At 47.8% G+C, this 16,030-nt stretch overlaps 1 protein-coding gene across 3 annotated transcripts in view; it reads right to left on the bottom strand.

The window, feature by feature from the left end:
* Positions 1–16,030, bottom strand: part of PTPN14 (protein tyrosine phosphatase non-receptor type 14) — a 277,012-nt gene that overhangs the window by 17,761 nt on the left and 243,221 nt on the right. For all 3 annotated transcript variants that reach the window (XM_029593207.1, XM_029593208.1, XM_029593209.1), the window contains 4 exons: positions 15,288–15,354; positions 13,026–14,506; positions 11,860–12,003; positions 9,512–9,730 (listed from right to left, as the gene is read on the bottom strand). In XM_029593207.1, the coding sequence (XP_029449067.1) occupies positions 9,512–9,730; positions 11,860–12,003; positions 13,026–14,506; positions 15,288–15,354 (1,911 nt within the window). The remainder of the gene's footprint in view (positions 1–9,511; positions 9,731–11,859; positions 12,004–13,025; positions 14,507–15,287; positions 15,355–16,030) is intronic.

Raw genomic sequence — 16,030 nt, 5'->3', positions numbered from 1 at the left:
GAAGATTGTGTGTGTCTGAGATAATAAGCAAGCCAGAGGGAGTTAATTCTAGTGTCTGCCTTTCCCACCCACCCCTAGCTCAAGCCTTGATTTTTAGGCAAGAGACACTCTCATTAAAAATCAATCAGGCTCTAATCTAAATCATCCCCTTATAGGACACTAGCAGATTAATTAGTAAATACACCTGTAAATTTAAAGTACTCTTAATTCCAACTCCCTTAGTAACCTAAACTTATCTAGGAACTCAACAAAATTAAGCTGAAGGCAGCAGTCCCGCAGCAAGAGGGGTGCTTTTCAGTCTTTTGCATTGAGTGTCACAAGTATAATTTTTTACCTGCTGGTGAGAAATTGTATGTGTGCACCTGGTGAAAAGAGCTCCTGGCTCTCAGAGAATGAGTCCAATCTCTGGAGGCTAGAGTGGCAGACCTGAAGGAGCTGAGGCAGACAGACAGGTACACTGATGAGACCTTCAGGGACATAGCAACCAAGTCCCGGTGCTGCCTTGGATCAGAAAGGTCTCCTGGTAGGAGAACATCACCCTGGTATAGCAGGAAGTGATCCTGTAGCAAGGACCTGCTCTCCAGGTCCTCTCACACTGAGAACAAGTCTCCCAGGGCTACTGCACAGGAGGAAAGGATTAGGTCAGCCATCATAGTTGGTGATTAGATTATTAGAAATGTAGATAGCTAGGTGGCAGGTGGACGTGAGGACCACCTGGTACCTTGCCTGCCTAGTGCGAAGGTGGCAGACCTCACGCGTCATCTAGATAGGATTATAGACAGTGCTGGGGAGGAGCCAGCTATCATGGTACATGTAGGCACCAACAATGTAGGAAAGTGTGGGAGAGAGGTTCTGGAAGCCAAATTTAGGATTTTAGGTAGAAAGCTGAAATCCAGAACCTCCAGGGTGGGCATTCTCTGAATGCTCCCTGTTCCATGTGTAGGCCCCCAGAGGCAGGCAAAGCTTCAGAGTCTCAATGCGTGGATGAAATGATGGTGCAGGGAAGAGGGATTCAGTTTTATAAGGAACTGGGGAACCTTTTGGGGAAGGGGGGAGACTTTTCCAAAAGGATAGGCTCCATCTTAACCAGAGTGGAACCAGGTTGCTGGCACTAATTGTGAAGATGGATTAGTCAATAGCATGGTCTCCCCGTGGTCTCCACTATATCTTTTGCAGGCCAGTAATAATACCTATCGTACTTTGCAAATTTCGCGCAGTTTGGTCCATTCATGTAGACAGGCTTGGCGATGGATTCGGGCGCAAGGAGGCATGACTGGGCTCGTCTCTCTCTTAATGCCATTGCTGGGTAATTGGGATTTCCTTCCAGGTCGTGAACATTATGCTATTTTTGACGACTGGTTACAAAAAGGACTTCCGTTCATATTTCATTTCTACTCTGAGGACACATTGATAGTGAAAGATTTCTCATTGTTGGTAACTGATTATGATTTACCAGCGTTTCTTTGATGTCGCCTTAAAGCAAAATTCAATCAAAGGATGGTGCGGGATAGGTAAGACATACCGATCACCTTGACATATCACCTACCTAGCGCAGTACTGGACAGAGATGGGGTCGACAGATATATCCTCGTCTTACTTACTCTCCTGTTTCAACAATATGCAGAAGAGCTTGCCGGATTTATCTCTCCAGGAATTACAATTTAAAATATAGGGAAAAATACCCATGCTGTAGTTATACGATGTTAGGGTTCCATATTAGGAGTTACCACCCAGGATAAAGATCTAGGATTCATAGTGGATAATACATTGAAATCATCGGCTCAGTGTGCTGCAGCAGTTAAAAAAGCAAACAGAATGTTAGGAATTATTAGGAAGGGAATGGTTAATAAAACGGAAAATGTCCTAATGCCTCTGTATCGCTCCATGATGAGACCGCACCTTGACTACTGTGTATAATTCTGGTCGCCACATCTCAAAAAAGGTATAGTTGTATTAGAGAAGGTACAGAGAAGGGCAACCAAAATGATAAAGGGGATGGAGCAGCTCCCCTATGAGGAAAGGCTAAAGAAGTTAGGGCTGTTCAGCTTGGGGATATGATAGAGGTCTTTAAAATCATGAGAGGTCTAGATTGGGTAGATGTGAATTGGTTATTTACTCTTTCGGATAATAAAAGGACTAGGGGGAACTCCATGAAGTTAGAGAGTAGCACATTTAAAACTAATTGGAGAAAATTCTTTTTCACTCAATGCACAATTAAGCTCTGGAATTTTTTGCCAGAGAATGTGATTAGTGCATTAGTGTAGCTGGCTTTAAAAAGGTTTTGGATAAGTTCTTGGAGGAGAAGTCCATTAACTGCTATTAATCAAGTTGACTTATGGAATAGCCACTGCTATTATTGCCTTCAGAATCATAGGATCTACTTAGTGTTTAGGTACTTGCCAGGTACTTGTAGCCTGGATTGGCCACTGTTGGAAACCGGATGCTGGGCTTGATGGACCCTTGATCTGACCCAGTATGGCAATTTCCATGTTCTTATAGGGTGTTTTCTTTGTGTGTGTGTGTGTGTGTGTGTCTCTGAGCATGTATATGTGAGAAAGAGAGGATCTTGTGTGTAAGTATGTGTATGTAAGAAGGAACATGTGTGTGAACATGGTATATGTAGGCAGGAGCATATGTAAACATGTGTCTGTTTGGGAATGTGTGTGAGAAAGAGGGAGCATGTGCATGTAAGAGGGAGAGAGCATATGTATGTATGTCTATGTATAGATACATATCTGTGAGAAAGAGAAGAGAATGTTTATGCATTCCTCTCTCACTAATCCATGACACACTCATAGTGATTGGAAATCAAAGGTTTGCAGGTATGGAGAGCGTGAATTATTTTATCCATATTAGTTTTAATTTTTGGATGCTGTTTGATGTGTCTGCTATTTTGAAATATTTTATTGGTGTTTGAGAAATTTAAAACAAATTGTTTATGAGTTTCTAATTATTGGATCTTCCATTCACCAGCAGTTTTGAAATATTATTTTTATTAGTATGTTTATACTATTGTGATTAATGTATTTATTATATTTCTTGATTTTATGTTTAATGTCTGAGGCTTGATGGTGGTTTCTGGTTTCCATTGTTGCACTGCATAGAATCTGACTTCTTGTGGTTTTCCTATTCAGTTTTTGCCTGCACATTTCTATTTATACTTTATGGTCTTTTTATTCTGTATTTGGTGAGAGTCAGCCTGTGTTCTGCATGTGTAACTAAGGGAAGGTATTCTGCTAGTGTGTAGGAATCTATAGCAACTTAGTTTCTTCTGTTTTCTTAAGAGGTCTATTAAGAACATAAGAACATGCCATACTGGGTCAGACCAAGGGTCCATCAAGCCCAGCATCCTGTTTCCAACAGTGGCCAATCCAGGCCATAAGAACCTGGCAAGTACCCAAAAACTAAGTCTATTCCATGCTACTGTTGCTAGTAATAGCAGTTGCTATTCTCTAAGTCAACTTAATTAATAGCAGGTAATGGACTTCTCCTCCAAGAACTTATCCAATCCTTTTTTAAACACAGCTATACTAACTGCACTAACTATACTAACTGCTATTGTTGTTTTAGGGCCTGGTGTACATTTACAGTGTTGCCTTTTCTTAGGTAGAGTTACTTTTTTAAGTGCTGGCAGTTATTGCTATTTTAGTGTGGTAGGTTTATTATTGTTAGGATCTGTGAGTTAGTGGACCCTTGGCCCGAGGTGAGAATTGGTACCGCCCACGGGAAGGAGCCTCACTAGGCCTCACCGTCGGGAGGCGAGGTCTGTAGCAGCAGATGACACAGCCCAAAGAGTACGGGAAAAGAGAGAGAGACTGGAGTGTGGATGCAAGTGCCAGAGTAGGAACTCACTGTGGTGATGTGCAGAGCAGGCCCTGAGGAGCGGGGAATGCAAGGCAGGGTATGGAGGAGTGCTGAGGGGACAACCCCAGGGGCGGGGTGAGTCATCACGGAAGAAATGACGTAGACTTATCCCAGGAGCGGGAAGCCCAAGGGGTCTCTGGCAATGCACGTCGACACTACCCCGTGGAGCGGGGAAGTGGGAGCACAGTCTCTGAAGTGAAGCAAGGCACTACCCCGATGATTGGGGGAGCGCGTCACAGTCGCTGAAGAACACAAGGCGCTGCCCCGAGGAGCGGGGGAGCAAGGTACAGTCACTGAAGAACACAAGGCACTGCCCCGAGGAGCGCGTCACAGTCACTGAAGAACACAAGGCGCTGCCCCGAGGAGCGGGGGAGCAAGGTAAGTCACTGAAGAACACAAGGCGCTGCCCCGAGGAGCGCGTCACAGTCACTGAAGAACACAAGGCGCTGCCCCGAGGAGCGGGGGAGCGCGTCACAGTCACTGAAGTACACAAGGTGTTGCCCCGAGGAGCGGGGGATCAAGGTACAGTCGCTGAAGTACTCAAGGCGCTGCCCCGAGGAGTGGGGGAGCATGGCACAGTCACTGAAGTAGAAAGGCAATGACCCGCAGAGCGGGGTACACCAATGCAGAGTCTCCAAGAGGCAGTGTATTTCCAAGAGCGACCCCGAGGAGCGGGGAAGCCGGCAGGCAAGGCTTCCAAGTCGCAGGGTCTTCTGGGGAGCGGATAGCCAGAGACAGGAGTGAGCCCCCGAGGAGCGGGTACCCAAGTGTCTCACGCCAGGAAGTGCAGGATACAGGAACCACGGTCCAAGGCGGGATCAGCAGAAATCAGCAATGATGGAACTCATTGCCAAGTCGATTAGAGCCAGGCCCAGGTGGTGCTTAAGAGTCCAGGGCTAGTGATGTCATCAGGAGGAGACGCCCCTGAGGTTCCCGCCCTGGCGTCCTTAAAGGAGGGCCGAGTAGCGCGCGCCTAGGAAGGCCTGGAGGAGACACGGCAGTCGGCGACGTCCTGCCGCCATGTGGAGTCCCGGAACCGGGCAATATGCATGGGAAGCGGCTAGCCACAGCCGCGAGTTCACCCAAGGAAGAGAGGGCGGCAGCACATGATGTAAGAGCGGTTGCAGCTGTCTGCAACTGACGGTCATAACAAGTATAGTGTAATTGTAATTTACTCATGGATTTTTGAGGGTCAAGCCCACACTGAACACACATTTCAGTAGCCCTATTGCCATATGGGTTCCAAGTGTCTTTTTCTGTAGGGTTTTCTGATTGGCACCAAAGAAGTGAATGAAAATACTTGTGATTTTGTTTCTACCTCAGAAGACTGTACTTTGAATATTCTTTTTTATGTAAAATCTATTATAAATGCATAATTTTTAACTGGGTGTGCATGGAGAGAGCAGGAGGCAGGGTGCAAGGGTATAAGATTTGCCTAGGGCAGTGATGGCAAACTCCAGTCCTCGAGGGCCACAAACAGGCCTGGTTTTCAGGATATCCACAATGAATATGCATTAGAAAGATTTGCATGCACTGCAAATCTCTCTCATGCATACTCATTGTGGATATCCTGAAAACCCGGCCTGTTTGTGGCACTCGAGGACTGGAGTTTGCCATCACTGCCCTAGGGCATCTAACACTCTTGCACCAGAAATGGGTTCTGGGGGAGTGGGTGAAGACCCAGAGGGTAGGAGAAAGGAGCTGGGTTTTTTGTTTTTTTTGGCAGGCTTGAGACAGAGACTGAATGAAGTGTGTGTGTGTGTGTGTGGGGGGGGGGGAGAGCAAAACAGCTAGCTCTGGCCCTGTCTCTACCTGCCGGCGGCTGGTCCAGATACCAACCTTTCGGCACCTTTTGCAAAAGGCCCATAACTATTCATCAAGGAGGACGCAGCAAGGAATGCAGCACCAAATTCTAGTGCCGTGCACTGAGGATGTTTATTAAACACGTTCTGTCCTGAGACAGGACAACGTCTGTACAGATTTCTTTGGCCCCCCCAAGTATCTAATTAGGTTCATTTAACCCCCCTCAGTACAACAACTATCAATCAAAGCAAGTCAGCGCCACTGAATTGTTTCTTTTATGCCTGCATAGTGCTACATACACTGCCTGGAGGGAAAAATAATTCCTTTGCAAAATACATTCTTTAAGTTTCAGCAGGATCCACGTAGCCCTGTGTAATATACAAAAGCAGTTGAAAGGAGTGTGGAAAGACACAACCATCTTTCTGGTGGGATTCACCAAAGTGTTTCCGTCAGTCTCTTGGGACAGGATAATGGGAGATGGATGTTAGCATGCAATCTCCTGAGTGACAATAGTCAATGTCTCGTCAATTGATCTGTATGTGGGCACGTAAGCAGCCCCCGTCCCCCAGGGAATGAAGTGTGCCTCTCCTGAAGATCTGGGCCTCTGGCGGGAAAGTTAGCAAGCTTCCTGAAGCCCAGAGGCAAACTGAGGTCCTGCTGGGATAGATCACGCTGCTGTCTGTAGACTTCAGAAATGCCAAGTGAAGAAGCCAGCTGAAGGTTGTTTGGATCATTGCAGCTGGATTTTAAAAACACGCCAAAGTGCTCGAAACAGCTGGAGAGGAGCAGGGCCAGATCAGCGTACAGGTGGGGCCCAGAGGGTGGCTCTGCCACCCTGGGGGGTTCCTCACCAGCAGGCCCCCAGCTGATAAGAAAACTAGGTAACTGGGCAGATTAGGAAGGTAACATTGGGTTTCACAGGTGAAAGCTAGGTTAGCCTGTAATATCTGTAGGTGTCTGATTGCAATGCCTGGTGTCTAAAGCCACTGGGTTGGATAGTGAACTGTGAAATTTGGACTTTTGAGTATAAAAAGTCTAGACTGTGCCTACTGTCACATCTCTGTATAGGAAAGGGAAACGCATTAACGTCTAGAAAGAACTGCTCGATTACTGGGCCACTCTAGCCCCCCCACAAAAAAAAGAACCCAATTACATAGCGAAAAACTGCATCCTGCATGTAATCCAAAGACTCAGAACATTTTACAATTCACAAAGCAGAGAAGATCTGCTCAGCATCTCCTGCAGAGACTGGGAACACAAATGCAAAAAGGCACCATGACGAGCCAGAGCCGTCTACAAGCGTGGCAGATGCTGGAAGCATCCTGGTTAGGCACCGCTACACGTGCAGTACATTCAGTACCAACTGACAGGATGAAATGCGAGCTCTGGAGTCTGGCGGAGGAAACTCTCATCTCGGCCTGACTGCACCACCCAGCGTGCATGGCTCATGATGGAAAGAAGAAGAAAGACCTACAGCTGCATGGAAAATGCGAATCCTGCCATCTTTCACGCTAGAAACCCTGGATCATGTGAGAAGGATGGCAGCCGCCCCACCAGGACCTACACCGAAATGTAATTCCAGCCCTCGGTTGTTTTCAAAGCCAATTTAATTCTGGCAGTCCCCGAAGTGAGAAATTACAGATGTTCACCACCTGACCCACTGATCCATCACCAGACTCACTTAACAATGAACAGAGTTAAATATTTGCAGAAAACAATACCCACTGTGCCCTGCGCAGTATTTAATGTGTGCACATGGGCAAGGTGCTATGTTCATAGTGCATCAATTAAAAACATTGCACTTTAAAATGCTTACTTATGACTGCCCTACTCCCCTACGGGCAAGCCATGTTTAAAACAGAATCACAAATTACACAAAGCCTGATAATAAATGGGTTTGTGCAATGTGCACGACACCACTAGTGATGTCAGAGCCGCTGTGTATCAGTGGGACCCAATGTGCAAAATGCCCATCGTTGACAATGCATCACAATCGGGCCGATACAGTAAAAGTCGCGGGACAGCAGGCGAATGCCCGCTCTCCCGGCGCGCGCACAGGCCACTCTCCTGTGCGCACAATTCTGTATTCAAATGAGGGCCCGCGGCAAAAAGAGGCGCTAGGGACACTAGCGCGCCCCTAGCGCCTCTTTTTGGACAGGAGCGGCGGCTGTCAGCGGGTTTGACAGCCGACACTCAATTTTGCCGGCGTCTGTTCTCAAACTTGCTGACAGCCACGGGTTTGGAAACCAGACGCCAGCAAAACTGAGCGTCCGGTTTTCAACCCGCGAGCTGCGGGACGATTTCAAATTTATTTTTTTTTAACTTTCAGGACCTCCGACTTAATATCGCCATGATATTAAGTCGGAGGGTGCACAGAAAAGCAGTTTTTACTGATTTTCTGTGCACTTTCCCGGTGCCCGGAGAAATTAACACCTACCTTTGGGTAGGCGCTAATTTCTGAAAGTAAAATGTGCGGCTTGGCTGAATCGCGCGGGAATACCTAATAGCGCCCGCAACATGCATTTGCCCGTGGTGTACATTTACAGTGTTTGCGGGCGCTATTAGGTTTGGGGGGGTTGGACGCGCGTTTTCGACACGCTAGCTTTACCCCTTATTCAGTAAGGGGTAATAGTGCGTCGAAAACGCGCATCCAATCGCGGTTTAACAGTGCGCTCCGCTCACTAGTGCTCAGAGGAGCTCAAAGGAAGCACTTCAGCTCAGCTGACTCCAAAAGTCTATGCCCTGTGAAAGCTTACTCATAAACTATGACACTACACACCCTCGGAAGCTGCAAATAATTTTTTCTCTAACCTTGTGAGTGTTACTCAAGTCCCCCTTTGAGCCTATAAGGAAACAGTGCTGTGAGCACATTGTCATGCCCTCTGTTCCCTGCCCCCAAGTGGTGAGAGAAAGGAACTGCAGCCGAAGAAAGCTGTTCAGGCACTTCACATTTCCAGCGATACATAGCACTACTATGGCAGCCCTCAAGACAGCCAGAGAATGCAGAATACTGTCACAGTTTCAAGAGGGGTAGGGGAGGTTGCATCTTTTCTTAACAGGACTCTTCAATTAACTGGAGAAGAGGGTTGCAGCACTGCCAAAGAGAGAACCCTGCATTCTCTAGCACCAGTGTTTCGCACTGATCCTTGAGGATCATCCGCTCAGTCTGGTTTTCCAGGACATCCACAATGAATATGCATGAGATACATTTGCATACAACAGCGGCAATGCATGCAAATACAGCTCATGCATATTCACTGTGGATATCCTGAAACCAGACTGGGCAGGTGATCCTTTAGAACTGGTTTGAGAATCCTGCTCTTGCACAAGTCAAACTGCAATTTATGGAAAATTTAATCTTCCAATAAAATGAATTTTTTTCTTTTCGGTGTGTGTTGTAGGTTAACATATTGTACCCAAGGCAGAGAGGAGTGTGTGTGTGTGGGGGGAGGACATTTCTGCCTAACCCGACTTGACTAAATTAAAGACTTTCAAGAAGAACTTACAACAGAACCATTCTAAGAGCAAGATGCATGTTATCGGTGACTAGGAGTCCTGCTGGAATATTCTGCAGAAAAACTCCTGCAATGAAGCAGAGGGCAAATGCACCTTCAGGATGCTTTCCAGGGACCCAAATGAGCATGGAAAGGTCTGCGTGTGAGCAAAGCTGAACTATCGGCCGAGTTTTCCCCTCGCCCTGCTTGCTTAGCTGGGACTGCATGCAAGGCTGGCCTGTTGGAAGCACCTTGGACCCACCAGAGGCAAAAGGCAGAAGCTGTGCGTGTCCACAGGGCCCCGGCAGCACATGACGGCGAGGAGGGGAACCCGGAATGGAAACCATTACCTTGACGTGAGAAGCGTTGATGTAGCCTGTGTTATTTTCTTTGGTTGGAACCAGCTCCAGTCGGTTCTCCTCGTAAGGGACGACTTCCCTGATGCGATTGCGCTCTGTGTTCTCCGGCAAGGCAGCGGTGGTGAAATTGCCATCGCCCTTCTTCTTCGGGATCTGCTCATACTCCGTGAACACCATGCCCTCCTCCAGCCTCTCCCGCAAGAGCCTGCACTGCAACGGTGAGCACAGAGCGGCGTGAGCGTCTTTCACGATCGCAGCTGGAAGCCACCAAAGGGAGCTGGCACAAATGCATTTAAAGGAGACAATGTCGCCCACTGGCAACCTCAGGGATTTTCATCAAAGTAACTCTAACCTGAATTTACCTCTGCTGGAACCACCTTGGAAAAAAAAAAAAGCAAAATAATGCCCGATGAGAGAACAATGAAGCAATCAACTAAGGGCCGGCTCCTAAGAGGGTGGGATGATTTGGGATTCGGGTCCTCCTGAGGCGCCTTATGCAGTCTGAGAAGGAGAGGTGGCCTAGGCGATCGCCCTGTGGAGGTGTTTCTTCAGTACTTTTTGTGTTTGTGTGTCCTGCCCACACCCAGTTTTCAGGATGCTCCAGGAGGGACCCGGGGATGTGGAGCAGGCAGGGGTATTTTTTTATTTTGCAGATTCACATGCACCCATGGATATGCAGGCACACATCTCAAAAAGGAGGCTCTGTTAATCTCTGCACTGAAATGTTTCTTAATTCCAAACCTCTTCTGGTTATTGACACAGAATTTAGCGGGCAATTTTCAAAGCCATTTCCATAGGTTAAAAAACAAAACAAAACTGTGCTTTACCTGCGGACGCGGGCTTAGAAAACTGCCCATACTGTACACCGGTGCCACTTCACGAGTTATTTTACCCACGTTGAGGGCAGATGTTTCCGGGAGAGGGGGACAGAAATACTTTTAAATTTTCAAAAGAATGAGACTTCTTTTACTAAAAAAAAAAAAAAAAATCTGCACAGAAGGGAGGTGTAAAGTTGTGCAGGGACTTTTCCTTTGGCGATTTTGAAAGGAAAAGCCTTCCTTTTTGAAAATGAGTGCAACATTTATGGGTAAAAAGCACCTGCAGACTTCGGACTCCTGTGGGCAGTTTGAAAATTGCACATTTTTTACGGGCGGAAATGGCTTTTTAAAATTGCCTGCTTAGGGGGCAACTTTAAGGCTGGCAGCATTGGTGCAAAGCCCGCAAATACTTCTCACCCACGGACTTTCGAAGCAAACGTCTGCAAATGCTTTCACTTTGACACTGATCCCACCCAGGAAAACAAGCCACACGCATGCACAGCGGCTGATCCGGGGGGGGGGGGGGGGGGGGGGGGGCTTTTCCAAGAAAAAAAAAATGAACCGCGTGCTTTTGTTAATTCTGAAGTGTGTGCGTAAATGCAAACCCCCTTCTCCCAACCCTTCCCCTAGCCTTGCCACTCTCTACGATGGGCAAACGTTCGCAGAGGCCCTACACCCCTACATCCCTGTACAGTTTTCTAAAAACCCATTTCCTGTTCCATCCCAGCCAATGGGTTTTGAAAATGATTCCTCTCCGTGTACAATACGCGACCGATCTCTGCCCTTGATTGGAATGGCTAGCGTTACATCAGCTTTAGGTATCACACTGGGATCACCTCTTACTAATTACAGTTCTCTCCCTCAAATGTGGTCTTGACAGCTCGTGCACCACGACCTCTTTCTTTTTTTTTTTTTTTTGTGGTCTTATACAAGGGTAAACCTTTTCTCCAGGGCTAGCAGAACTCTGCTCTGCTCTCGTTCTGCCTGGGGTGCACCACGGAGGGGGAAGGGGGGGGGGGAGCACGGGGAGGAAGCCTGGGGTGTCCTGTTCCCGTCAGCCTTCCCCGGCACCACTGGAGCAAAGGTTTCAGTGCAAACTTTGCTGGGCACTTCTGCCTCAACACAAAGTGGCAGCAAGGTTCCAAAAGAACAGATTTTCCCATCTCGGAGGCTAATAAAACGTTAAGAGGCAGAAGAGCTGGCGTCACGTTTCGGTCTGCATGGGGACTAATCAAACCGTTATCTTTTGCATTTGCCATAAACCTTGAATCTTCCTGGCCTGCCTGCTACCAACGCATGTGGTTGTGCATTAAAACATTGTGTGGTTCTGTTACATCCCAAAGCTTATGTACACAAGCACAAAAATAGATATATATATATATATTATTTCTAGTAGGCTTAGGAACAAACAACAGCTGCAAAGCAGTCCCGTTTGTGAGATCTCAAAGAATTGCATGTCTGCTGCTGGTGGGGGTGGGGAGAGGAAGGGGGGAAAAGTCATTTAATAAGCACTGTTCTTACCCTTTCATCCATTGGCACCTTGGATGTGTCATCCTGGCTATCCTCGGGCACTGGAACTCTAGCAACTGAGAGCCCATTCAGGGCTGCCAACATCAACGGCCCCTTCTGCGCCTCCAGGGCTGCCATCCTCTGCTTCTCCAGATTCTTTTGGCAAGAAAAGGCACGTTTTCATCTCCGCACGATTATTTATAATACCAGTAAAATGCTGGAATGTATTTTTAATCTCCTGAATCTGCAAAACTCTGCCAGGCCAAGGAATGCAGACGATCACCATTAAACAAAGCAGAATTTCAAACACAACCTCAATTCTTCCCCAGTCTGCCCGCCCCCCTCCGGGGAGCCTGCTGCTCCTACACGGGCAAAGAGCTCCATTTCCCAGAGAAACAAGTCCCACACCGTAGCGGTGTCTGCCACCAGCCAGGCCCTTGCAAAAAAAACAGAAGTCTCAGCGCATCTGCACAATGAGTCTGTTTGACGCTGGGGCCGCGGCGGAGCTGTCAGTGCAAACACAGCGATGAATACTTCAAGCAAAACAAGCTGTTAAAGGGACGCTGCGGGTCTGCAAGCCCCGTGACTAGCCAGACTTACCGCGGGGGACTACGGGGCCCGTGCTAGTGCACTCCTGGACCAGAATTAAATAAAACCTAGGCACGTACATTTAGGAGCCTGAATGAATAGAAGTCCTTCATTTAGGCTCCTAGGTTTAGCTGAAATAGGTACCCAAGTCCCAAATTTAAGAGATCGGCCTTTTTTTTTTTTTTTTTTTAATATCAGGCTCATAGTTATTTGTTTAGTTCTTAATCCTTTTGTTTAGGGGCAGACTAAAGGGGATCTGGGCCCTCCCCCCTTCCCAGGCAATAAGGATCATTGGCCCCCTCGCCACCCATCTGAGGCTAAGGGAGAACGCTGCCTGCCCTCGGGCACTGCCCTGTTGTGAAAGTGGTCGGTCCCATCCCTGCTTCTGTCAAAACCTGCCCCAGGCATCGATCAAGAAACAGAAAGGACCGCTGTGAGCAACCTACGCCTTCCCCACCTTTCTTTGCTTCTTGCTGTTTCCTTGGGAAGTTTCCTGACCATAAACGAATATCAGGCATTACAATTTGGTTACCTGAGTTAAAAAAAACAACAACAAAAAAGTGTTAAAGTGTTGTGGAGCAGATACTTACTCGCATCGTAATTTCTCTTTCTACGATGCTGTCCTCCAGCGAAAACATTTCGGACACAGGCCTCTCCTTCACCGGTTCTTTTTTGACCCTTTCCTTTACGCTGGTGAGGTCGGGTTCAGAGATAGACGGCCCAAGTGAAGACCCGTTGATTGCCCCTTGCTCAGATCGAGGGACGCTGAGGATCTGGGAAGGTCCCGGGCTCATGGCCTGAGCCCTGGCAAGAGCCCGAGAGATCTTGGCCCGGTCCTGCCTTAGCGCCCCATTGCTCACGCTCTTCCGTGGCCCAGGGTATTCTGGAGGAGGCTTCCTAGGTATCCTGGCCAGGGCCGCTTGAAGCCGGGCGCTGTACTCCAGGGTGCCGTGGATCAGCTGCGAGACAGGCTCCGAGCCTGCTTCTTCCTCTTCGCTCTCACTGCTATGGATCAGCATGGTAGCGTCCGAAAAGGTTTTCTGGTGCCGGAACTGAGGGAGCTGCTGAATCTCGTGGCCTTCCTGCACGCGTTCCTCCGGCTGCACCTGCTCCCGCAATGTATTCCGGCGTGGCAGAGGTGCATTTAAAGTCTTCAGAGCCATGGCTTCTATCCCGCGCACCATGCTGCTGATGACCTCAAAACTGTGCCGCTTGTTCAGGGAGGGATGGTGCTTGGCTGCCATGAGAGGCTCGCTGACCTCCTGAAGGGACTGATGGACCACAGGCGAACTGTCTTCCTGAAACGTCTTAACCGACAACTGGACTTTCCGAGTCACCAGATCAGGGCTACTACCGCTGACATACCTGTGGCGGTGGCTTGCTAGATCAGGCGTACTGGTGGCAGGACGAGGACGTGGGTACGGAGGTGGAGGCCTAGAAAAGTAATTTCTTAACATATGAGCAGTATTGTAGCTTTGGCTGCTCTGTAGCTGCATGTTGGCCAGTTCTGGTGTGCTCACCGTATGGGATATAGCATTGGCTGCTGTCTTGGTTTGCGCAGCAATACTGGGGTTCATTTGGTCAGGTGAGGCTACGGGTTGGTTATAAGCACCTTGGTGTCCATAAGGATTTGCGTACGGATGCCTTTCCTGAATCTCAGGCTGGCTGTAGACCAAGTTCTCAGGTTGGCTGTAGGCATGCGCGTTTCCAATGTTGAGGTTCCTCAAAGACTGACTTTGGCTGTCCATATGAATAACGCCTCTGTTCATCTTCCTCATCACAGTTTCATAATCTGGAGTTGGTCTATAGGAGGGCACAATGATTGCACTATGCCTATAGCTGGGGATGTAGTCAGCCCTCATGATGTCACTTCCTGGGATGCTGACACTGGAAGACAGTGGGGAAGGCTGGATGAGGTTTTGAGAACAGTTAAGAGAGTTCATGCTGTTGGCACTGCATACACTGCCATTTGGCATTGTACCATTCCTGTAACTGAAGTCCACCTGACATCTGTCCAAGCTGGTTTGAGATCTATAATAGAATGCTTCCTCGTTTCCATGGAAAATGCTGTCTGCATATTGCAAAGACAAAGAACATAAAACTCAGCAAAAGTGGAAAGCAATCTAAAAAAAATAATTCTGTTTCAGTACATTTTTTTCTGGCTTTCTTCCCATGGATAAGCAATCAGATATTTCATCAAGAATAAACCCCCCCCCCCCCCCCCCCCCCACAGAACTGAGAAAAGGGCGATCATGAGAAAACATAGAAAAGAGAAAGCATGGAGGAAGATATTTTAATGCTTAATTCTATGTCACGGAGTTATCTTTCTCAAAGCTTTGGTCTTTTGCCACCGCTTGCGTGAGAGAAAGGCCTGGGCTTCTCGTTTTTAGACTGATACAGAGAGGCAAGGAGATGACCTGCCTCCTGAAAGCAGGAAAAGTTTAGAGACTGCACAATTTTCTGCCCCCTCTTGGAGGCCATAGCGTAAAAGGAGTCTATCTGCCTTGCACATGGTGAAGCAGCTGGTGGGTGGGAGGGGAGGAGAGGTGCTGCAGGATAAAATTGCTGAGAGACACTCAAGCAAGACTAAAGCCTAGATCATGGCTCCAGCTCTCTCCAAGAAGAGGCGCCAAGAGCTAATCAAACTGTGGCAAAAGTTCAGAGCCTGCAAAAATAAAACCCTGCAGTTCTGTGGTACTTGTCGCAATTTTTTAAAGTCACAAGTCACAGGACAGTGACGACATCCCTCGGCACCACCAACCAGACAAAGCTATACAAGATCCACCTTCTGTCTGCCCACCGGACACGCCAGCAGTCCAATTAGCAACAAAAAATAAATAAGCCAGCAGTACCTTGTGATGTGTGTGTCTCTGGGTAATGCTCTCCGTACGGCTGAAGTATAAATGGCTGTTGCCGTGGCTGGAAGAGATCACATAAAAGCAAGTCTGAATAGCCACAACGTGACACTCGTGTTTTTGGTTTCTGCTACCAAATGGCACAAAAGAATTACTGCAGTAGGCAAACCCTTTGTAACCAAAGCCCCATGATTAGTAATGGAGGAACATGAACCTTTGAGGCCACAAGAATCTGAAGAGGGCACCTGTGTAGCCCCAAAACCTCATGCACATCATTATCTTTGGATAATTCTTCTGCTGGCCCAATAAATGGTATCTGAGCCTGAAAAAGAATGCAGTTTTCCCCCCAACCTAGACAGATGCAGCTTGGGGACCAGGGCCCTCTACCTCTGGGTATATAGTCAGAAGGTGTTCTGCACATAAACTAGGCTAATTTATGATGGCCAACTTAATGGCCCTTTGGAAATGCCAAGAGCAGTTACGCAGGAGAACCAGCACTGAATCTCTGGTCCACTTCTGTAGGGGAGGTCTGCATAACAACGTTCTCAGCGCCCATGCAGGTGACAGACCATTAATATTTCTGAAGATTGAACCAGTCACATCCATTAGAAGACAGAAAAACGACCATCCCTGTGGGTAAGAAACCGCAGCCAGAAACCATGCAATGTGACAGCTGTGCAGAGGACGATACCGATCTATTGTACAGATGTCTCTCATGGGATACAGGAACAAACAAAACT

The sequence above is a fragment of the Rhinatrema bivittatum genome, chromosome 3 (assembly GCF_901001135.1).
Source record: "Rhinatrema bivittatum chromosome 3, aRhiBiv1.1, whole genome shotgun sequence".
Taxonomy (NCBI): domain Eukaryota; kingdom Metazoa; phylum Chordata; class Amphibia; order Gymnophiona; family Rhinatrematidae; genus Rhinatrema; species Rhinatrema bivittatum.
This window is presented reverse-complemented; position numbering and strand designations above follow the sequence as displayed.